The sequence below is a fragment of the Leuciscus leuciscus genome (genome assembly GCF_965113295.1).
Source record: "Leuciscus leuciscus genome assembly, chromosome: 19".
Classification (NCBI taxonomy): Eukaryota; Metazoa; Chordata; class Actinopteri; order Cypriniformes; family Leuciscidae; genus Leuciscus; species Leuciscus leuciscus.
The window spans coordinates 28,404,203-28,425,387 of NC_138743.1; the positions used below are offsets into that span (position 1 = coordinate 28,404,203).

General features: G+C 38.1%; 3 protein-coding genes across 5 annotated transcripts in view; 2 read left to right on the forward strand and 1 right to left on the reverse strand.

Moving 5' to 3' along the window:
- mdn1 (midasin AAA ATPase 1) overlaps positions 1-6,233 on the reverse strand; it is a 56,199-nt gene extending 49,966 nt beyond the window's left edge. For both annotated transcript variants that reach the window (XM_082146629.1, XM_082146628.1), the window contains exons 1-11: positions 5,950-6,233; positions 4,994-5,220; positions 4,409-4,633; positions 4,209-4,316; positions 3,936-4,128; positions 3,579-3,788; positions 3,286-3,417; positions 2,321-2,424; positions 1,974-2,088; positions 1,698-1,873; positions 190-271 (exon numbers count right to left, since the gene is read on the reverse strand). In XM_082146629.1, the coding sequence (XP_082002755.1) occupies positions 190-271; positions 1,698-1,873; positions 1,974-2,088; positions 2,321-2,424; positions 3,286-3,417; positions 3,579-3,788; positions 3,936-4,128; positions 4,209-4,316; positions 4,409-4,633; positions 4,994-5,220; positions 5,950-6,045 (1,668 nt within the window). In that variant the 5' untranslated portion in view covers positions 6,046-6,233. The remainder of the gene's footprint in view (positions 1-189; positions 272-1,697; positions 1,874-1,973; positions 2,089-2,320; positions 2,425-3,285; positions 3,418-3,578; positions 3,789-3,935; positions 4,129-4,208; positions 4,317-4,408; positions 4,634-4,993; positions 5,221-5,949) is intronic.
- Positions 6,234-6,869: 636 nt separating this feature from the next.
- Positions 6,870-16,166, forward strand: casp8ap2 (caspase 8 associated protein 2). 2 transcript variants are annotated; one of them, XM_082146630.1, is made up of 10 exons: positions 6,870-7,116; positions 7,447-7,505; positions 8,141-8,221; positions 8,354-8,457; positions 8,616-8,690; positions 8,791-8,906; positions 9,026-11,796; positions 12,202-14,734; positions 14,847-14,946; positions 15,023-16,166. In XM_082146630.1, the coding sequence occupies exons 2-10, from the start codon at positions 7,457-7,459 to the stop codon at positions 15,083-15,085; spliced, it is 5,892 nt and encodes a 1,963-aa protein (XP_082002756.1). In that variant the 5' UTR covers positions 6,870-7,116; positions 7,447-7,456; the 3' UTR covers positions 15,086-16,166. The 2 variants fall into 2 exon arrangements, with proteins under 2 accessions (XP_082002756.1, XP_082002757.1); XM_082146631.1 differs by having other exon boundaries at positions 7,450-7,505.
- Positions 16,167-18,196: 2,030 nt separating this feature from the next.
- On the forward strand, positions 18,197-20,161 carry gja10b (gap junction protein alpha 10 b; the record flags this gene model as incomplete). Its single annotated transcript, XM_082146551.1, has 2 exons — positions 18,197-19,600; positions 20,123-20,161. 2 exons carry the CDS (start codon positions 18,197-18,199, stop codon positions 20,159-20,161), a joined length of 1,443 nt encoding a protein of 480 aa, XP_082002677.1.
- Between the last annotated feature and the right edge of the window lie 1,024 nt (positions 20,162-21,185).

Genomic DNA, 21,185 nt, shown 5'->3' on the forward strand with positions numbered 1-21,185 from the left:
AAAAAGAAAAGAAAAAAACACAGTTTTAAGCTTATAACAGCACAGCTTTTTCAGTATTAGTGTTCTTGTTTTCTACATATTTAAAATATATACTGTATATAAAACTTTTTTTATAATAATAATAATCCAACAAACAAACAAAAAAATAATGATAGTGACAGATTAATGCTGGTAACTACAGCCACTCACCTCCAGAAACACATTCTGTGCTGTGGAAGAGCAAGAGCTGTCAAAATTTAAGCAGATTCTCTCGCACCATTTCAGCAAGTCCCTGTGTTCAATTGTAAAAAAAAAAAAAAGAAAAAAAAACCTTTACTTCCATGGATGCAAAGTAACTTAAGAATTCACATTTATTCAGATAATTTACAACCACAAAGATCAAATTATTTATTCACATTTACAGTACCATTCAAAAGTTTGGGGACAGTTATATTTTTTATTAATATTTCTGTTCAATGAGGATGCATTAAATTGATGAAAAGGAGACAACAATAGGAGACATATATAATATAACAAAATACTTCTATTTCAAATAAATGCTGTTCTTTTGAACTTTCTATTCTATTAGCTTTGCAATTCACAGGAATGAATTACATTTTAATTTATATATTTAAAAAAAATATTAAAAGTTATTTTAAAGTGTAATATTTCACAGTATTACGGTTTATACTGTATTTTTCAAATAAATGCAGCAATGGTGAACCATTTCTTTTTTACTTTCAATTGAAATCACACATGCCAAAGATTGTTATGGAGCATGACTGCAGGCAGACTGGCTGCTCAAATTGTTTTTCACCCGGGGTTTCTACAAAGACCCTCATGCCAGTAGGGGATTGAGGGAGGAAGTGGAAGTGTATTGATTGGTAACAGCAGGGTCTCCACACCATTGAACCTCTCCTCACAGAACAGCCCTCTATATGACACACTTTCAGATATTTAAAATGGAGGCACATTCATGACGACCCCTTTAATTTAATATAAACACTGGCAAATGCTGCTCCTGTTATTCTACTAGTTACTATAACACCAAAACAACAAGCTGAAAACAAAATAACAATGTCAAACCGTACCATGCTTTGAATATGTACAGAAAAAAAAAGAAACCCTCTACAAGACAAGTTTTACACTATATGGCAGTGTGTGGTTATCTATTATACAAAAGCTAGTTACATAAATGATTTGCCCTGGCTTGAATTTCAAACTGCGTCTCTGGCTGGGGTTCCACAGAGGGGACAGAGAGAGAGATCGATGTGGCATTGACTGCAGCAGGATCCAGTGGAAAGCTGATGAACAGCCTGAGGTCCAACTACACAATGGACACAGACTCAACTCTGCTCTAATACAACGATAGAGCAAGGGTTTTATTGTAGCGCCACTGCTTTAGCTGAACTGTTTGTTACATGTAGAGGTCCGAAAATGACACTAGTAATTATTGATGAGAGTCTATGGTGTCATTTCTCGATGCAGAGATATTCGTAAATGCCCAAGGGCATCATAAAACAAACTGAACAAATACAATTCTGACATGGTGAACTATTTAGAGAAAGGTTCAAATTGGCATGAAATGGTTTGGAAACCTGCAGTACATTCATATTAGTATATTATATCATTTTTACATTAAATTATTAGTATAATTATGCAATAATGATTTTGAATATTTTCTCATTTACATTTTTTTTTTTTTTAAGACACGTTACCTCAGTGAGAGGCCTCTGCCCTCCAGTGATGTGATGTTTTCATCTGATATGCTCTGGGCTGCACTAGGACCCTGAGGGCTGGAACTGATCTGATGTCGGTCTCCTGTTAGCTGGCAGTATATGTCCAAAAGACGCTCCACCACCACTGCCAGGTTAGGGTACTTCTTTATTAGGACCTGAACAGAGAGAGAAAAAAATAGAGACTGATTATCAAAAGAAAGAAAAATGTCATCAGGACCTAGAATAAAAGCATATCATTGTAAAGGGACAGCTTGCCTGTTTAAGTTCCTCTCTGCTCATGTTGCCGATCTGCAGTTTACTCCAGTATTTGTCCAGAAGTGCAGCATGTGTACTCTGTGGACGATGCCAAGCTCCTCCACTGTAAAATGTCCTAAATATAATGATTTTAATCATTAGTTTAGTTTAGAAATAATTCTTATATTTTTTTATACTATATATATATATATATATATATATATATATATATATATATATATATATATATACACACATACATACATACATACATACATATATATATATATATATACATATATACACACACACACACACACACACACACACATATACACACTCTCACACAAAAGGACAAAATATCTTACCTTCGCGTTGCAAAAAACTGGAAAGCTGGGGCCATCTGAATACAGTCTTCGCGTCCTGGAATTGTCAATTTCTTGTTCTCCATAAGAGGGAGCAGAACCGATATCTACAGAGAAAATTACACTGGCATGATTAAATGTGGACCAATTATGAATCATACCATTTACCAAAAAATGATTAAATATTATAAAAATAAAAATATACATAGTCCAGTTTGGCCAAATATATATAGTTAATTAAATTACATTTTCAATTAAAAAAAATAAAAAAAGTTGTATTTATTGTCACTTACAGACTAATTCTGCACAATAATTATATGCAGTTGTGCACTGCCACAAGTATGGAAGAAAAATAATGTCAAATGTTTTTGAAATAAAAAGCCTGTTGAATTGCACTACTTGAAAAAAAATAGGCCTTACATTAACCATGCTTGCATTTTAATGCATTGTATTTTTAGGGCTTGCATTTTTATGGGCTGAAATTCAACATGGTTGAATATTTAAGCTGTGAATATTTCAATTAAAAACATTTCAAACACATTTTCATTATTAAAAATTCAATAATCCATATTCACCTTTCATATTTCACTTCCAAAATATTCAAACTGTTTAAAAATACAACCTATAATATTCAACAGGCATTTTTCGGTCCATTTTATTTCGCTTTGCAAATTCGCTTCCACAAATTCAGTGGTTCAAATTCGACAGTAAATTCAACATAGACATCCAGGAACTGCAGGAAAAGCAGTAGATTGCCGAGCATACTCTCCATCTGCTGTTAGTCGACCTCACCAGCAGGGGGTACTTCCATACACAAGCTCACGCACAATGTAGCTAAATACAACAAATGCTACAAATCTGCAATAACTCAGTAATAAAAAAAATCTTTATGGACTTCTACAGTCCTAATAGATACATTTCTAAGAAAGACTGCATGTTTTTTATGTTTTTGTGGATTTGCCACCCACCACGTCCAAAGGAGCATGATCAATGTCCTCCAGCAGAATCCAATAACCTTTTGAGACCGCCTGGGTCAGGGATCCCGGCTGCCACACGAACTTTCCAGGAACATCTGTGCAGCGGTACATTCCCAGCAACATCTACAGAAAATAGAGGGAAATAAAAGCCAAAAAAAAAAAAATATATATATATATATATAGTGCTTAACAGCAGGCAAGTTAAAAATATGGTAAAACTAGACGCAGCAAGGTGAAACCAATGGAAGTAATTTTCAAACATTTTAAAATCAAGCAAATCTCACCTTACTGTCGGTCTGATCTCCGAGCTGAACTTTAAGTATGTCAGGGGCTTTATCATGCCCAGTGACAGCAGCTAGATATTCAACAAGAGCAGTTTTTCCACACCCAATTGGCCCTTCCAAAAGAATGGGTTTCTGGGATGCCACAGCCATGGCAAGTCGCCGTAGATTTTGACAAGTTGAATCCACCAGCACCAAATTCCTTAAACTTGTCTGATAATGACAGATGTAGTGAGATTACAATACATACAATATTTTCCCACAATACACTAATAGAGGTATTGGGGGAAAAAACATATATTTCTAGTTATATCTGGCTTTTTATAAGCTTAATATTGTCTTTTTGAATGATTGTCTTGCCTGTTCATCCTGTCGAGGGGTCTGTCTAGGTAGAATCACCCCACACACCACAGTAACGCTCCGAGTCAGGTCTTCTGTCACCACCTGACCACGGGTGATCTTTTTAACTCTCTCTTTTCGCCATATTGCTGAGCCCTGATTGGCCAAAACCAGAGCCTTTTCTACTTCCATCTGCTGTGTCTCCTCAAGTGATCTACAAAGATGTGATACTGTAATGTTGTTTAAGAGTTAACACAAGTGAGTGACTTCTGAACAATTCGAAAAAAAACTTACTTCATTTTCAAATGCATAATCTCTTCACTTGAAAGAACCTTCCTCAAAAATATTGTTTTCTGGTTGTCTGTCATGTGGGACACCAGGGCAAGGCACTGGGCAGTGTAGCTTAAAAAAAAACACAGATATTTTAATTTTTTTTAGCAAATAGATATTTAGATTCTGGTGAGAGCTTGTGACTGATCTACTCATTCCAATACCTTCTGACTATGACGTCACTGGTGAGAAGTTGTGAAACACAGGCACTCCAGTCCCACAGGACTCGGAACTTCTCACAATCGCTCTGGAGGAAGCGGAGGGTGGCCCCCATCAGGTCCCGTAGTTTCATCCGTCTGGGCCCATACTGGATGGAGGAAGCCTCTTCACTGGTGAAGAACAGTCTCTGAAATACTGGGGGAGAGCTGCTGAAATACCTTGCTGCGAACCTGTGAGAAAAACAATTCAAACTTGTTCATGACATACTGGACATTTGTTCTGAAGTGGTAACAATAACATCTCATTCTTTTTGACTAATGAATTCCCATGATCTTTAAATATGATTTATGCTTTTAAAGTCATTCAAATTCCGACCAATTTGCTAACAAATAATTTAGACTAATGAATTGGTTTAACAGATTTAAAAGGTTGTTCACAATTTGTTTGTTCACAAATAAACAAATACTCCCATGACTTTTCCAATTGTATTATCGCCACTAATTTTCCATGTTTTAAAATGACCTGATGTTTCCAGGTTTTCCAAGATAAATGGGAACCCTGTTGTGAATAAATTCTGAAGGATTACTTACGCTTGAGCATCTGGACTGATGTTGAGAAGTTTGCTTAGAGTCACACACAAGCGCTCGTGGAGGTCATGATTCAGCCGGATGTCTACTTTGATCCTCTCAGCATTCCTCTCCAACAGGTCCAGGATCAGCGGTCGTAAGTGACGAGCAATGAGGAGAGTGTATTCCTTCTCCAACAGGAGCTGCGCAAGACATTCCAGTATACACTGCCTGTCCTGCTGGCTCCATATCTACAAGCAGAACGATTCATGGCAAAAAAATAAATAATATTAAAGTATGCCAATGGAATCAAACGAAAATCTAAACAGATCCTGCTGAATAAATTCCAACAAGAATTCATAGATCTCTACTTTTTATTGAAATAATATATTATAATAATAATGATGATGATATTAATAAGCACAAGATGAGCTATAGTCGTTTTCAAATCCTGAAATATTCTCTGATAAATTAGGTGCAACAAAATCACATTTTGTAGTGTGTTATGTTGGAATTATCATGTCAATACTTTTGGATTGGTTCCAAATAATGATAGATATTCAAGCATGAATTTATAACCTGGTTTATGTTCACATTAATGCAGGTGAATACTGATGAAAGTAAGGTCATCAGTGCCTCTTTTATACTGCCTCTTGCATATTTGTAAAAATAATAAACTGTGGCAGCATGTTTCAACAACCCAAACTATTGAAACTATGTTGCACTTGCAACAGGACCAAAATAATCCATCGTGCTCGAAAACAAGACTCGTTTCCCAAATAGACTAAAATGCAGAACACTTAAATGTCAGTTCTTTTTGAAACTAATGGATATCATGTATAAACCACCAATGGAGCAGCATGTGTACTACAGAAACGTGGGACAGTGTGGTGTGACACACACGTTGTGCTCTGCATGTGTTAAACAGATAAAAGCCTCTTATGACGGTCTTATAAACTGCCCAGGAAATTCAGTCTCACCTGTTTTGCGAGGTACTTGCTGAGTTCGTTGTGACTTTTCTCGATATGTCTTGAGATTGCACCCAGAGACGTCAGGCTCAACTCCAGGTTTTCCATTCTATCATTTGTCGTGATTATAGGGATTTCCGACGATGTCTCTGCGGCTGGCAAAGGCTTTAATATTCCAAGTATTCTACGTGATGGGAACCATAAGACTCATCACTCGCTTGGCTGTCCAGGTTGTACACAACACAGCGAGCACGTTCCCGTCAGTATTAAAATCCCTGTCCACATGTGAGTAAATGAAGAGCACTTCCGGGTCATTCGACTGTGTCTGTCGCGGGGCTCACGTTCTCTGTGCAGCAAACTAACCTCAAAGAGATGTTTCTGTGCGAGGATTTCGCATTAAAACGCATACATAATTTCGACTTAATATGTTATTTTGGGCGGCACGGTTCTTAAGCCTGTGTGTGTCCTACAGCTGTATTTAATGTCCATCCTCTTCAATTGTAAATGGATTTAATCAAATTTGGTCAATCAAAAACACAGAGTTGTGTAACCTTATTTTAGAAACATTTAAGACACAAAAAAGAAAACTGTAGCCAATGTCTGAAATAAGGGCAATGTATATTATTATTATATGGAACATGTTTTGTTCAGCAGTTAGATTTAAGCTTTATTGATTATCGTTGCAATCTATAATAGTATAATATTAGGCAAACAATGACCATAAGAATTTAAAGGAATTTTTTCATTTGGATTATTTTATCAAAATATATACTGTTCATTTTATTATTGTTGTACTTAATGTACTAAAAAAATTAACATATGAAAATTTAATTATTTTGCCATCTGCTTAAAAAACCTGAAATTTAGCTAAGATTTTATATAAAGATATTTAAATGTATGTTCAATATATTTTAGGAAAGGAGAGACCGCGGGAAAATTACGTCACTTCCTGTTTGGCGAATGTACGGTGTAAGGATGGCGCGGAGCTGGTGGAAATATGCTTCAAGATTTTTTTTAATCGCTGTCTACAAGCAAGTTGAAAGTTGCTAATTGACTGTAAATTATATTTTATGAGCGCGATAGCATGGGTGTCACATCCTGAACTCCGCTGTACAGTGTTTGGTCCATCTTACTGTTTTATATCCGCCTGTTGTCGTTTGCTCACTACCAGAGATACAGGTATTGTTCATATACTTTCATTTAATTTCACTTTGTACACATACTATACTAATAAATAATGAATTTTGATCGCTTTACTTCGTCGGTGTTTGTGTAAAACCCATGATCTTACAGTTGCAAGTATATTTTGTGTAAATAGTTGATTTTTGTGTGTGATTTATTACTTTTTCACCTTAATAGTTGACTCTTGTTTTAATATCGCATAGAATTTGCATTACTTCAGTGCAGTATTTCTTCAGTAAATGACAGGAAGTGGTGTAGTTGAACTGACACATGCGTGTTGGTGTTACTGTTTTCAGGAACTTGTACTATTTTCTGTCTTTCAATTAGCAGACTGAAAATGGATTTAATGGATGAACTTCGTGGAGATCGTATTGATCAGCCCTCAGGTAAGACTCTACAGCTCAACAGGTGTACTTTATTTTCACATATATGATTTCTGGTAGGATCAGTAGAGTAAAATTGTATTATCAATCATCTGTATGGATCTAGCATTTATTGCTGCCTTTATCATAAAGTTATAATGTAAATTGATCTTAGATTGATCTTGGATCCATAATAAATACTTTAACGAGACCACATTCTTGTCTATATACATTTCATTTTCAGCAATGTATTGTTCTACTGTGTCACTGCAATAATACTTTAAGTGTATTCTTGATAACACTCATTATAGCAGATAATCAACTTTACTAATAATTTCACAAGATCATAGACAAGTCAGGCAAAATAAACTAAATGTAGATATTTGCACTACATGCATGAGCAGTACAACAACTGCATTTGAAATTGAGGTCATTTAGTCCTCCTGAGTGTGCTTTCTAATATTTGTTTATCTATAGACTATATGTATGCAATTTGATCCAGATAATGTTGTTTGGTTTACATTTTTTGTTTTATTCCCCAATTTCTTGTCTTAACAGGTTCAGGCCTCAGCTCTGTGTAAACAAAACATACATGTATTGGATTTTTTCCCAAACATTTTTTTGCATTATGACTGTATCAGTGTTTGTATTTGATACAGGTAAATCTCTGCATTACAATGAGGACTCGGTGGACATTTACTCTGGCCTGGAGAACAGCCCTAAGGGTGATGGGCACAGAGGTGGGTTTCATCAATGAGTCTTGAATTGAGTACATCATATTTTATAGTTGTTTATAGTAATTTGTTCATGTATGAGTACCAGAGAAATAGAAGGATACAATCATTTAGATTGTTATAATTGTTTATAATTAGGTGAAGTCAACCCGTTCATTTCCCCACGGACAATGGAATCAATGGATATATATGAGGAACTTATCAGGGAAGAACAAGAAGAAAAGGAGGCAACTTACAATGAGGTCTGTAAATTCAATTTACAATGAGGTCTTGTTACTTGAACTCTAAACTTTGAATATGGTTGCATGGCTTGCTATTGGTTTGGTTTTGATTTTGGTTTAAAAGTTAAGAAATTGACAGAATATTTACATTGTCTCATTGTATTTATCTTTTATTACAGTTAAAGCAAAAATTTGATGATGCACAAAAACAAGTTAAGGAACTGCTCTCAAAGTTACAGCTACTGCAGACAAAGGTGTGTTTACATTTTTAACCGTTGTTATATAGTGATACATAATGAATACCAAAAACTTGGAATAAAGAAGTCTGTTTTTTTTTTTACTTCATATTTAAAGAATTCAAGTTTGAGCAGTGAAAACATACTTCTGAAGAAGAACATTTGTTCTCTCGTCAAGACGGCTAGAATGGAGATTGTGCGTAAGGATGAGGAGATTAGCAGACTCAGCAATAGGTAAAAACTTTAACTCTGGTTCTGAGATCAGCAAACAGATGATGGACCCTGGCTTGTGTCAGGATTGGATGGATTTATGTAAAAGTCACTTCCCTGTTTTTTGTGTGTTGCCATCACAGGTCCAGTCGAGGAAGTTATAGTCAAAATTTCCGTCGATCTCAAGTGGAAAGTGGTCCGGCAAACACAAGGCACAGTTTAAACAATCCTTCAAGTTCTGTTTTAGGATCACAAGGTGCTAGACAAGATAATACTATGAATGAAGTAAATCAACACAAGGACAGAAACACTGTGTCGGATCACCCTGCATATCCGCCAACTGCAGCACCACAACCATTTGAGGTGCTCCAGAGATGCCCTAGAACTGATCTTGAAAGTCCTCTAAACTGTCAGAATAAATCTGCTGAGACCCTGGCTGTCCAATCAGAGCAAGACTACAGACCTTACAGAAAATCTGCGAGTATTAAATATCCCTCCACAGTTGCAGATGTCTCGAAAACTTCCAAAACAAATAGCACTGGACCGAGAGCTCCTGATACAACTACTGATTGTCGATTCAGTAGCTTGAAGGGAAATAAGAACCCCCCCTTAAAACATATAGGCAATCTAGAAAAACCACAGAATTGCACAATAACTGAAAAAGAGCTTGCAAAAGATAGTTCTGTGTCTACTGAAAACAGAAATCAGCAGCCTGAGGTTCCAGTCGTTCTTACTAGTTCAGAACAATCGAAAAGCCCTTCCTCCCTGTCACACAAAGCCTTACCACCTGTCTCTTCACAGCCATCTAAAAGTTCAGTTAAGACAGCTGCAGATGTGGAGACACAGAGTCAAGGGCACATGCATCAAAATGCAGACAGAACTAGCAGAGAAGCAAGACACTCTGGCTTGAGAAGTACAGATTGTTCTGTGGTGGATGAAGAAAGCCATTCCCAAAACCACAAATGGAAGAAAAGAGATTCAAGTGGCCATGGAAGGAAAGAGAAGAAAAGTTCCAGTGCAGTGAGGAGCAGCAGCAGAATGGAAAGAAGCAGAGACCATGAGCAAAAGAGGCCAAAGGAGAGTGAGAGGAGTAAAAGAGTTGAGGGCAACAACTGCAGTAGTAGTAGAGAGAGAAGCAGTAACAGGTCAGACAATAGCAAAGAGTATGAGCGAAGGAGTACAAAGGAGACGGATAATAAAGATGAAGATAAAAGATCTAAGAAACAAGTTGATGCCTTTGACAGTAGGCAAGATTTTTCTTCTCCCAGACTTGATTCTCAACGAAAGGATGTCTATAAGGGGAAATCATCAAGCAGAATCGATGAGCCATCAACAAAAAGCAAACGGTCTCATTGCTATGATCATTCTAGAATGGAGGATTTGAAATGCCCTGTCAAAAATGGAAGTTCTGAAAAGAACTGTTTTGAAGACAAGGGTATAGTCAAGGACAGAGAAAGAAAAAGAGGTGGACATTTGAAGGAGCATAGGGTACAGAAGCATGGAGAATCCAAAGATGACAGAAAGAACTCTCGTAAAAAGCACAAACATGCCAGAAAAGATCACGATAGTAAGACTGAAAAGGACAAACATCTTGAATCTGTTCATGCAGAGTCACCATCAGTGGTAGCTGTCAGCATAAATCCCTGCCAAACATCCGAGGATAATAGTCCAGACAGAAAACTGAGTTTCATGGAGACATTGAACCTTACCCTATCGCCTCTTAAAAAACAGAAGCAGCCCTCTGAATCCACAGAAGCCATTGGAGCAGCATCTGAAGATGCCGCCTCATATAACAGCAGATTATCCGACGCTAGGGAGGAATTCTATGTCATCGATGAATTAAAGAACAGCCAGCACAGCGATGAGGAAATGGATAAGAACCCTGAGGTCACAACTGTAGGTGAAAAAGAAGACTTTACCAGTTCTTGCAAACAGTCTAGAGAAGTTATTGATCTCTTCACAGCTGTAGCCTCTGAGAAGCCGTCAGCAGAACAAACAGATATGGAGGTACAAGAAGAGAATGCCACTGAAAGTCAAGAGGCTGTGGACAAATTGCCATCCATTGTTAAAACCTCAGAGGAGAAAAGAGGCAAGACTTCAGATTCCAATGTGTTAGACAAAGACTCATTATCAAAATTAACCCTTACAAGAGAGTCTCCAAATCATGTCTGTGAGAATGACACTCTGGGAATTATAAGTAATGCTGTTGTCTCTATCACTTTTCCCCTTAAAACATCAGAAGTGGTAGTTTCAGATAATACTCCTGATTCAATAGTTGATGGTTGTCAGCAACAAGATCGTTTTGCCACTTTGTCTGAGGAGACTTCTCACATGGAAATCCAAAGGAATCCTCAGGCCAACTCTCAAGATTTACTACCAGCATCAAAAGGGATTTGTCAAGATGATGTGTCATGCTTTGACAAGGCACAAAGTATTCCTAATATGAATTCTTCTGGGAGTTCTGTCAACATGGAAGTTTCGTCTAGTACAATTAGTGTAGATCAAGGTGACCCAAGCAAAGTTATTTGTGATGTTGAACAAGTGGGCACTTCAAAACAGGACAATAAGAGAGCAGAGGACACATCTGAAAATTTGAAAATATCTGAAAAATCCCATCAAAGTCCAATATGGAGTCAGAACACTATGGCTCCAAATAATAGCACCACTGTTGAAGAGGATACCATGTTGTCATCGCAACCTGGTTTCTTAGAGCCAGATTCCACAGAAAAAGAAGAACAGGACACGAAGTCATTGAACCCTGTTGTGTTTTGCCACGATGAAGACTCCATGATGCTTACCCTGAGGAACATTATTCCAGAGCCCATCAGCCCTCTCACAAGCCCAGTCCGTCAGGTGAAAAAAATACAGCCTCAGCCTGCTGAGAAGCAACCACATGTCAAAAGTCTTAACAAAGGTAAGTGTTTGTTTTGTTTTTGATAGTAATGCTTTGTTTAACATTGTAACCCCTGGTTTCACAGACAAGGCTTAAGCTAGTCCCAGACCAAGATGCATTTTTTAGCTGTTTTAACTGAAAGCAAGTTGCATTGATGCATCATATTATATTAAAATATGTCAATGCCATTGTTTTGTCTTAAGATGCAAAACTTGTTTTTTTCTTGGGCACTGTTTTGTTTTTTTCCTGGCTTAGTCTAAGCCCTGTCTGTGAAACCTGGCCTATGTTTCCCATAATTGCCAAAATTGCTCTAATTATTCCATGAACATTTGATTGAAATGCATGTTTGCGTGACTCTTGCAATAATTGGCTCAACAGGTTAATGTGTACATCTTGCTAATATTAATTTCTTTATTTCTTTTCAAGATCTCTCAACCGTAACAACTGGCAGTAATAAGGATGAAGTAAATATGGACATGAACAAGGAGAATAAGTCACCTGACTCTTCAGTCACAGCTTCTTCCTACAAAGGGACAAAAGATGCCCTATCGGCTTGTGGAACTGAGGAAGATGAGCTGGAGGATGGTGAGATAGTGAGTGAGAGTGAAGAAGAGGGACCTCTGTTTATCCAGACTCCTCCAAGAGAAAAGGAAAAACCAACCTCAGGTACTCCAAGTCCAAAGCTACCTGCAGTTCGGAAAAGAGTGTCCCAAAAGAAATCTTGCGCCCCTGCTAAATATTCAGAGCAAAGCAAGTGTTCAAAGTCGTCTGCTTCTAACGACAGTCCTACCTCAAGTAAGAGACGCTTTAAAACTGTCAGCCCACCATTCAAAGCAGCGGTCTATACGCTAGACGGATTTATGGACCTGTTAGGATCTATTCGAGTTGAGTTGAGGAAAAAGTACATGAAGCTTCAGAAAAATGTCACTAAGACTGCCTTCTGCTGTATAGTGGATATGTCTCATGCCTCTTTTACAGAATTTATCAATTCGGTTGACTTGGATAAATTGTGCTGCCAAGGTAATGACATCAAAGTTAGACTAAATAAGATTATTTCGTCAATAATGAGCAAGGTCACCAAGAATGGCATTGTCAATCGTATCTTTGAGCAGAGAGCTGGAGACCTCAAGCAGAAGTTGTGGACATTTGTGGATGGGCAGTTTGATTTCTTGTTCAAGGAACTGAAGACAGCACTCAAAAGTGAGTCTGAGCCATCCAAGAATGTATCAAATGAAAATAAAAATGCAACCCTTAAAAGAAAAGAGGCTGAAAGTGAGGTGGTAGAAAAAGAACCATTTAGCACACCTGGGCATCTTTACAGGGCCAAGAAGTCAAAAGTTGACACAGGAAGTTTCGTCAGAGAGGCCCCTGCAAATAATCTGCCTCGCAGGGGCCTTGGGAGCCGAGGTAAAAACATTAAAGCTGTCATGAATGAAGACGATCAGCCGGAAAAGGTGACGCCATCACAACAGCTTCCTACTTCATCCTCTGAAAGGTCTTTCCACAAAGGTACCTCAGAATCTGATAATAGAATCTCTTCCTATGTCCGATGTCTCTCCCATAATGGATCAATTCAGGATAAGTCAGACTTTGAAATTCTAACCGAGCAGCAGACATCAAGCTTAACTTTCAACTTGGTCTCTGACTCTCAAATGGGAGAGATATTCAAGTGTCTTTTGCAAGGGTCTGATTTGCTTGAATCCAGTGTACCTGTTGGTGACAATACAAGTTGGCCACTCAGCACACCTCGAAAAGAAGGACTTCCAGGGGATAGTTTGATTGGGATTATGACCCCTAACAAGATGACCCCTAACAAGACAACCCCATCTAAATTTATCACATCCTGGTCTTCCATTTCCCCTTACAAGTTTGCTTCAAACAGCAAAATGCTGGTAGACCCAGCAATTCTCGATGAGAGCTGCTTGTTAGAAGTTCCCTCTAATTCTGAACCATGTCATCTTCCTCTTCAGTCAACTGTAATCTCTCAAAGGTCCTTCTCTATCTTGGCGGAAGATCTAGCTGTGTCCCTTACCATTCCCTCACCATTAAAGTCCGATGGTCACTTAAGTTTCTTGCACCCTGGAACAGGACAGCCATTATCTACCCCAAACAGTGTCCTCAGTGCCCATTATAGTGAAGACGCTCTTCTTGATGGAGAAGATGCCACTGAACAGGACATCCACCTTTCTCTAGACACTGACAACTCCAGTTGTGGGTCGAGTCCCAGCAGGACATGGGAGGGCTCTGATCCATCTGGTTTCCAATTCCAACCTAATTTACAAATGCAGGCTGTGGTAATGGAGAGGTCAAATGATCATTTCATTGTGCGAATAAGACGGACATCTACTGGCCCAATTGAAAGTAAACAAAATGAAGGGAAAGTAGTACCAGCATTACCAGAATGTTCAGAGCCATCTCTTAAGCCTAATCTTGCTCTGACCCATGAAGACTTGGGTCCTGCACCTGGAGAGATGTTGAACAAAAGCCCAACCAAGGTAAACGAGTCATGTCACATTGCAGATAAAGCAAGAGAAGCTCAACAGTCAAGCCAAAAATCCTCACCTGAAGGTGCTTGTGATGACAACTTGTCCTGCAACAATGCTGAGCCTGTTTCCATAGAAGCATATGTTACTGCTCCTGAGGAAAGCAGTGCAACAGAGGCTGAAACATCAGAGAAGATATCAGGAAATGTAAGTAACACAACTCAGAGCCCAAATCCACCAGAGGCTAAATCCAAGAGGGTGTCAAAGAAACGCAAGGAGCACCAATCGGAGCCAAGGGCAAAGCGTCAAAAGGTAGAGGAATTTCAAGATAAACATTCCAAGTCCAGGCATAAGAAAAGGTCAAAATCCTCCAAAGAAAAAGGCTTGAAAACTGCAATACCCCAGGTGTCCCCTAGTAGCCTGTCTGCTAAGAATGTAATCAGGAAGAAAGGGGAAGTGGTGGTGTCATGGACCAGGTGAGTTAAATGAATTTCCACTCCTATTTTCGGTTATTAATTCTGTGTGCATAATGTGTGTTTGTGTACTTAAGTTTAAGAATCCAATAAAAAAAGCTGATGTCTTTTAAAGGGATGAAGATCGGGACATACTCATTGAGCTTAAAATGAAGGGGACTTCACCCAAGACATTTGCTGCTCTGTCGAAAAGGTTGAAGAAGTCAACAGAGCAGGTATGGTTTGTTATTATTCTCTTGTGACGTCAGCGAACTGCTTTGTCGTGAACTAATGATTGCTGTTCTTTGACAGATTGAGGAGCGATTCTCTCAATTGATGAAGCTATTTAAGAAGAAAGAGAAAATGGAGAATTGATCGAACAAGAATGAAATTGAACAGACTTTACAAAGAAATCTATGGAGATTTCAATGCGTGCATCAGCATCCAACGGCAAAAATCAGTGTATTCTATCTGTTAATGTTGTCCATCTGTTTGAAAAAGCACTTACAGTTGTAACTCACCAAAAGATCTGCAGTAAATGGTATAAAGTTATTTTAGAGGCTTTTTTTTTCTTTAGTTAACATTCAGTGTTATAAAATTCATAATTACTGCAAACCAGACACCAATCAGGCAACATTTTGAAGCTAGAGAAACATTTGCAGTGTGGTCTACTCTGAAATTTACATTGATCTGTGTCAAGGACATAAACAGACACCACAAAGTAGATAAATGACGCTTCATGGTATTTTCAGTGCTTGAAGCCCTGTATGATGCCTTAGAATTTACTTGTTTTTCATTATTTTGGCAAGTTGGTCATTGCACAAAGTACTACAGTTGTCATGTTTTTATGCAATTAAATGAACAAAAAAAGTATTTAAAGGACATTGTAAGTTGATTTTTGTGAGATTTGCAATGCCTTTTAAACCTACCTCTGAACTACAAATGTTTTTAAATCTTTAACCTAAATGCTTATAGGCCTCAAGTTTTGATCACTTAGTTTTTTTTGTTTTTTGGTTATGTGAATAAGGTGGGTGTAGGAGTAACTTGGCTCTAAATGTAGAGATGGGAAAGATTATTAGTATTTAAACTTTTTTTTTTTTTTTTTTTTTTTGGTCTGCAATTGTCAGGATTTGAATTTTCAATCTTTGTTCCATTAGTCATCCTGAAAGATTTGATATTTTCATATTGAAGACTGAAGAGTAACATTAAGAGTACCAGTTTTATTTTATTTTTTATTTTTTCTAGGTGATGAATGAGGTGTTCCCTTGTGTATATATTTGTAAAGTTGAACTGAACAAAGATTTTTCTATGATCTCTTTTTTCTTTTTTTTTTCTTTTTTTTCTGTAAGAGAGAGAAAACTAGATGTGGGAAAAATACCTTGTATGTTGTTTGGAAATACATTTTGTAAATATTTGTAAGTTCTGACAAATCTTGAAATAAATCTTATTTATGAAATCTTATGGCAAGTTCCATTTGAGATGCATATTTTGCAGTTTTCAAACTGCATCGAAGACTTATCTAAACTTTTGGATCTACAAAATAACATTTACCATATCACAGGATTATATATATACTGTCGGAAACCAATTTGATATAAAATATGAAAACAATGACAAACAAAATATATTTGGCTGTTCAGTTTTTGCAATTCCAATTAACCAACTGGTGTCAATTTGATTTTTAGTTGATGTTGGCCTATAAAGTCAGTTCCTATCAATAATATATCACCATCATGTTTAGGCTTACTATTATATCACAGGGGATATAAATCCAGTGATTCATTGAACAATTCCAAGCTCACTGACAATCCTATTGTCCAGGCAGAATTGAGATATTTAGGTCACAGTCTGGCAGATGTTAACCTTACTTTACCTCTGAAATCAGTGTTGCCAAGTCCGTGGTTTTCCCGCGGAATTGGGCTACTTTTACACCGTTCAAGATTTGGCCGTTATTGGGAGGGTTTTGTTATGCAAACCTGGCAACCCTCTCTGAAATCTAGATTTAACTTTTGTTCACACTGATGTAACCTAAATGAATGTGCCAGTATGAAATTCGCATCACTTTACATCTAACCAAAATTCTTCACATTTTTGTACATACACAATACAACCTGTTATTAAATCTGAACTTTGCACCTAAGTGTTTGGTATATGCAATTGTTAAACTCCACAGTTAATTACATTTCTATCTGCACTAAGCTATCAACAGCTGGCTTACATTCTTGAAGGTGGTTTTCAGCTTCTCTCTTGTTACATCACCCTCAGACTAGCCTAAAATAGCCCTTAAAGCATTAGACTAAAATCGGACATGACATATTGATCATCATGTCTCGCCTAGACACTAGTGCTATGTTCAGAGAGGAATCTGGCTTATTGCTTACTGAATTCTGCACAGTGCACACTGTACATACTATTTTTAAGAATTAGTGAAACTGTGTATTATGTAACAATACATTTTTAAAGAAGCAGTATGCTACATTATTGTCACATGACTTCATCACAATGCATGTGAGTGCAATTTTGCATATGTAATGTAGAGTAAAAATGTCTCTCTTTTTTTATTTTGCAAATCCGATAAAATGAGTAAATATAAAAATGATGCAAATTGCAGCTATAATTATTTCCAGTTCACTTGTCACACTGGAAATGGAAGGTCAAGTCAAACACATTGCATTATGGGATACAGTATTTCATGCTGTTATGTTTACTGCACATTTTAGCCTTATAGTCCAACTGTGCGCTGTGCATATTGAAAATTTGCATACTGGTTGCTGTATACATACTCTATACTATAATAGTAAGAGTAGTGTGTCAGTATGCTATTCCAAACAGCCAATATTTTAAGTGCATATATTCGATTAACATTAAGATAATGTTGGGTATGTTCAGATTTTACAGTTCATTATTAATTACCTGAACATATACACTTTGGCACAGTTTTACACAGGCCATGCGGTAATTTGGTATTGTATGTTCCCCCTGACCTGCCCTCAACAGTTGTGATGCAGTTTAGCCCCCTCAGGGTATTGTCCAGCCCACAGATCGATAGTAGCATTGTATGAGTTCAATGCACAGAGAAACTGGACTTCATTCAACAAAGCAAGGTCCACAGAGGAGTTCTAATTACTCCCACGAGGATGAAAGAATACTGGAGTTGTCCGATATTGTTTTTTTAGTGTGATGAATTGATGCAGCAAGTGTTCTGTGAATACCACTAACTTAAAATGTAAGTTTTTATTTGTATGGGTGTAATTAATCTAACGCTTTTAATGTGACCTAGTATAGTTGAAATTCTAACTATCTATCTATCTATCTATCTATCTATCTATCTATCTATCTATCTATCTATCTATCTATCTATCTATCTATCTATCTATCTATCTATCTATCTATCTATCTATCTATCTATCTATCTATCTATCTATCTACCTATTTTTGTCCTTGTAATTTATAACCTTCACTCTTTCAGTTTTAGGCCATGTGAAAATGGGAGATTGGAACTTGTTAGGGAGTATCTTGGAGGAGGTTCACATTCACTCCACCATTGTGGGCAAAATCTGGCTCACCATTCTTTTTATATTCCGTATGCTTGTGCTCGGGGTTGCTGCGGAAGATGTGTGGGACGATGAGCAAAGTGAGTTTGTGTGCAACACGGAGCAGCCTGGATGCAAGAACGTCTGCTACGACCAGGCGTTCCCCATATCTCTCATCAGATACTGGGTCTTACAGATCATCTTTGTCTCCTCACCCTCTTTGGTGTATATGGGACATGCACTCTACCGGCTCCGGACGCTAGAGAAGCAGCGCCACAAGAAGAAAGCTCAGCTGAAAGTGGAGCTGGAGGAGACGGAGGCTTTGGAGGAGCACAAATGTATAGAGAAGGAGCTTAAGAAGCTGGAAGAGCAGAAGAAAGTGAGGAAGGCCCCTCTGAGGGGTTCCTTACTGCGCACATACGTGTTGCAAATCCTAACCAGGTCAGTGGTGGAGGTGGGATTCATAGTGGGGCAGTATGGACTTTATGGTATCGGACTGGCGCCATTATACAAGTGCGAGCGTGACCCCTGCCCCAACAGTGTGGACTGCTTCGTTTCACGGCCGACGGAGAAGAGCATCTTCATGATTTTCATGCTGGTCATTGCAGGGGTATCCTTGTTCCTTAATCTCCTGGAGATATTCCATCTTGGTGTGAAAAAGATCAAGCAGACCATATATGGATCCAAGTACACTGGAGATGCAGATAGCATTTGCAGGTCAAAGAAAAACTCCATGGTCCATCAAGTATGCATCCTTACAACCTCCTCACCACAAAAACAAATACATTTGGTGCACTCTTCCCATACAGAGGTGCCAGATGGACAGATGGCACCTTTGCCTCTCTATATGCCAATGGCTGGTCCTCCATATAGCCACGAGGAGCCAAAAGGGGACCCTAATGGATCTGAGCAACCCCCCAGGGAGAACCGTCTTCCTAGCCAGCCTGAATTTCAGGCTCTCCAACAGCTGGGAGCCACAGAACGACGGTCCACTTTAGACAACCGTCAGCACTCCTGCAGCAGCGACGAGTCTGGGCCCAAGGGCTCTGGACCACCCAGAAATGTTAATCAGCAGCCCAGAGCTTCACTCAGAGCCAGTCACACAGAGATAATAGCAGCATTACGGAAGCAGAGCCGTGTCAGTCAATGTAAAGACTTCAGTGAGGATAGTGATTCCCCGGAGAGCGTGAATTATCCCACTGCCAGGAAAGCTAGCTTCATGTCACGGGGGCTTTCAGAGAGCCCGTCTGATAGTCCAGACTCCAAGAGTGGATCGGACACGGAGGCTAACCGTATAGCTCAAGGGGAGAGTCCAGCTATGACACCACCCCCTGCCTCTGGACGCAGAATGTCAATGGTGAGTAGACGAACATATAACCCACTATCCGTTTGTTGTAAGTCGTGACGAAACAAATACTGTTTCTGGATCCAAGCCTCAGCTCCGTTTCAAGTGACAAAACTTCTGTTTATGAGCACAATTCATTTATAGTGCACCTTTAAGCTAAACATTTAAAAACTCAAAATGGTGTCTCAAACACCAATATTTAAAGATTTAGTAAAGATGAATCACTGTCTGGCCAACTAAGATTTTGATATGGAGATAAAGGTTAGGATTACGTTTTTTTCAGTAGTACAGCAAACCAAAAAAGAAAAAGTGACGTATAAGTAATGCGTAACAGTGTCAACAGTGTCAAATCATGAAATTGTCTGTTATTTTTCTCAAAGAGGTTTCAAGTTTTTTTTACGTTGATGTTACATTTTTAAATTTGGTTTAATTATGCACTTTCTCATTGAATAATTTTTTTTTATAAGTTTGATATGTTAATTTCATTACCCTAATGATTCATGCAGTAAATATGAATAATTTCTTCTTTTTCAGAGCATGATTCTGGAACTGTCTTCAATCATGAAAAAGTGACATTTTGGAACAGTCTTCTAAGCGGATAGCAAAGACGGAAATTGCTGTATATTCCGCTGGTTTAATTCTCACTGACTCCATAAATACTGCATATTAATTCAAAGGACTTACATACTGTAGTGCTACTCTCAATAAATGCTTTCACAATAATTAGGCCTACTCTTTTTTTTCTTATAATTTGTAAGGGGTTTTACAGTCAAAGGCCCAGAACCAGATATGATGAATGAAGACCCGGAGTCAGAATTATAATAAATTAAAGAAAAGATTTACTGAAGATAGTTTGCAATTTCATCAGCAGAAGTCAGCTTCAAGACTCACTCAGGAGTTCGTAGGCCGCCCCACTTACAGTTACAAAGATATTTGGCTAAGAAATAGATAAACATAGTAATTTTCCACACATATACAGATAGATTGAAGCATATCTCCATCGATTATGCAACTGTATGCAGGCATGCCATGATCTTCCAGGTCGCAGATTTGGGTTGCTGAACAACAACAACAACTCAGTCTATCTCCAATAATGCCAGTTGTTCCTTAACCTGTAACAAAAAAAGACACACACACACACACACACACACACACACACACACACACACACACACACACACACACACACACACACACACATACCGACACACAGCTTTTCCAAGGTTGGATTTGGCCAGGCTCTAACTATAAACAGGAGAGTCGTCTCAAAACATCAAGATAATACGTTCTTTCTCTCAAGGAGAGGACACTTTAATATAACGCATTATAGTAAAGCTTTAACAAAGAAATAGTCCCTTAAACTATAGACTTCAATGACCCCTGTGACCATAGCTGTTAGAGTAGCCTACCCTAGAAAAAAAGATGAATGTATATCACATGTTGAGGGTCTCCTCCCAAACCCCTCTCGGTATGTGATTTTCTCACTCGGGAGATACGGTTATCCGTACATGTCAGCACGGCCTAGATACAGAGATCCGAATGTACATAAAAAGAGCTAGTTAAACACTCACAGCAATCATATGATCAAGAGTATATT

Bases quoted from the DNA above. Each gene is read 5' to 3' on its own strand.
- casp8ap2 (XM_082146630.1), top strand. From the start codon at position 7,457: ATGGATTTAATGGATGAACTTCGTGGAGATCGTATTGATCAGCCCTCA. The intron at 7,506-8,140 runs GTAAGACTCTAC...TATTTGATACAG, and splicing joins TCGTATTGATCAGCCCTCAG to GTAAATCTCTGCATTACAAT. The intron at 11,797-12,201 runs GTAAGTGTTTGT...TTTCTTTTCAAG, and splicing joins TGTCAAAAGTCTTAACAAAG to ATCTCTCAACCGTAACAACT.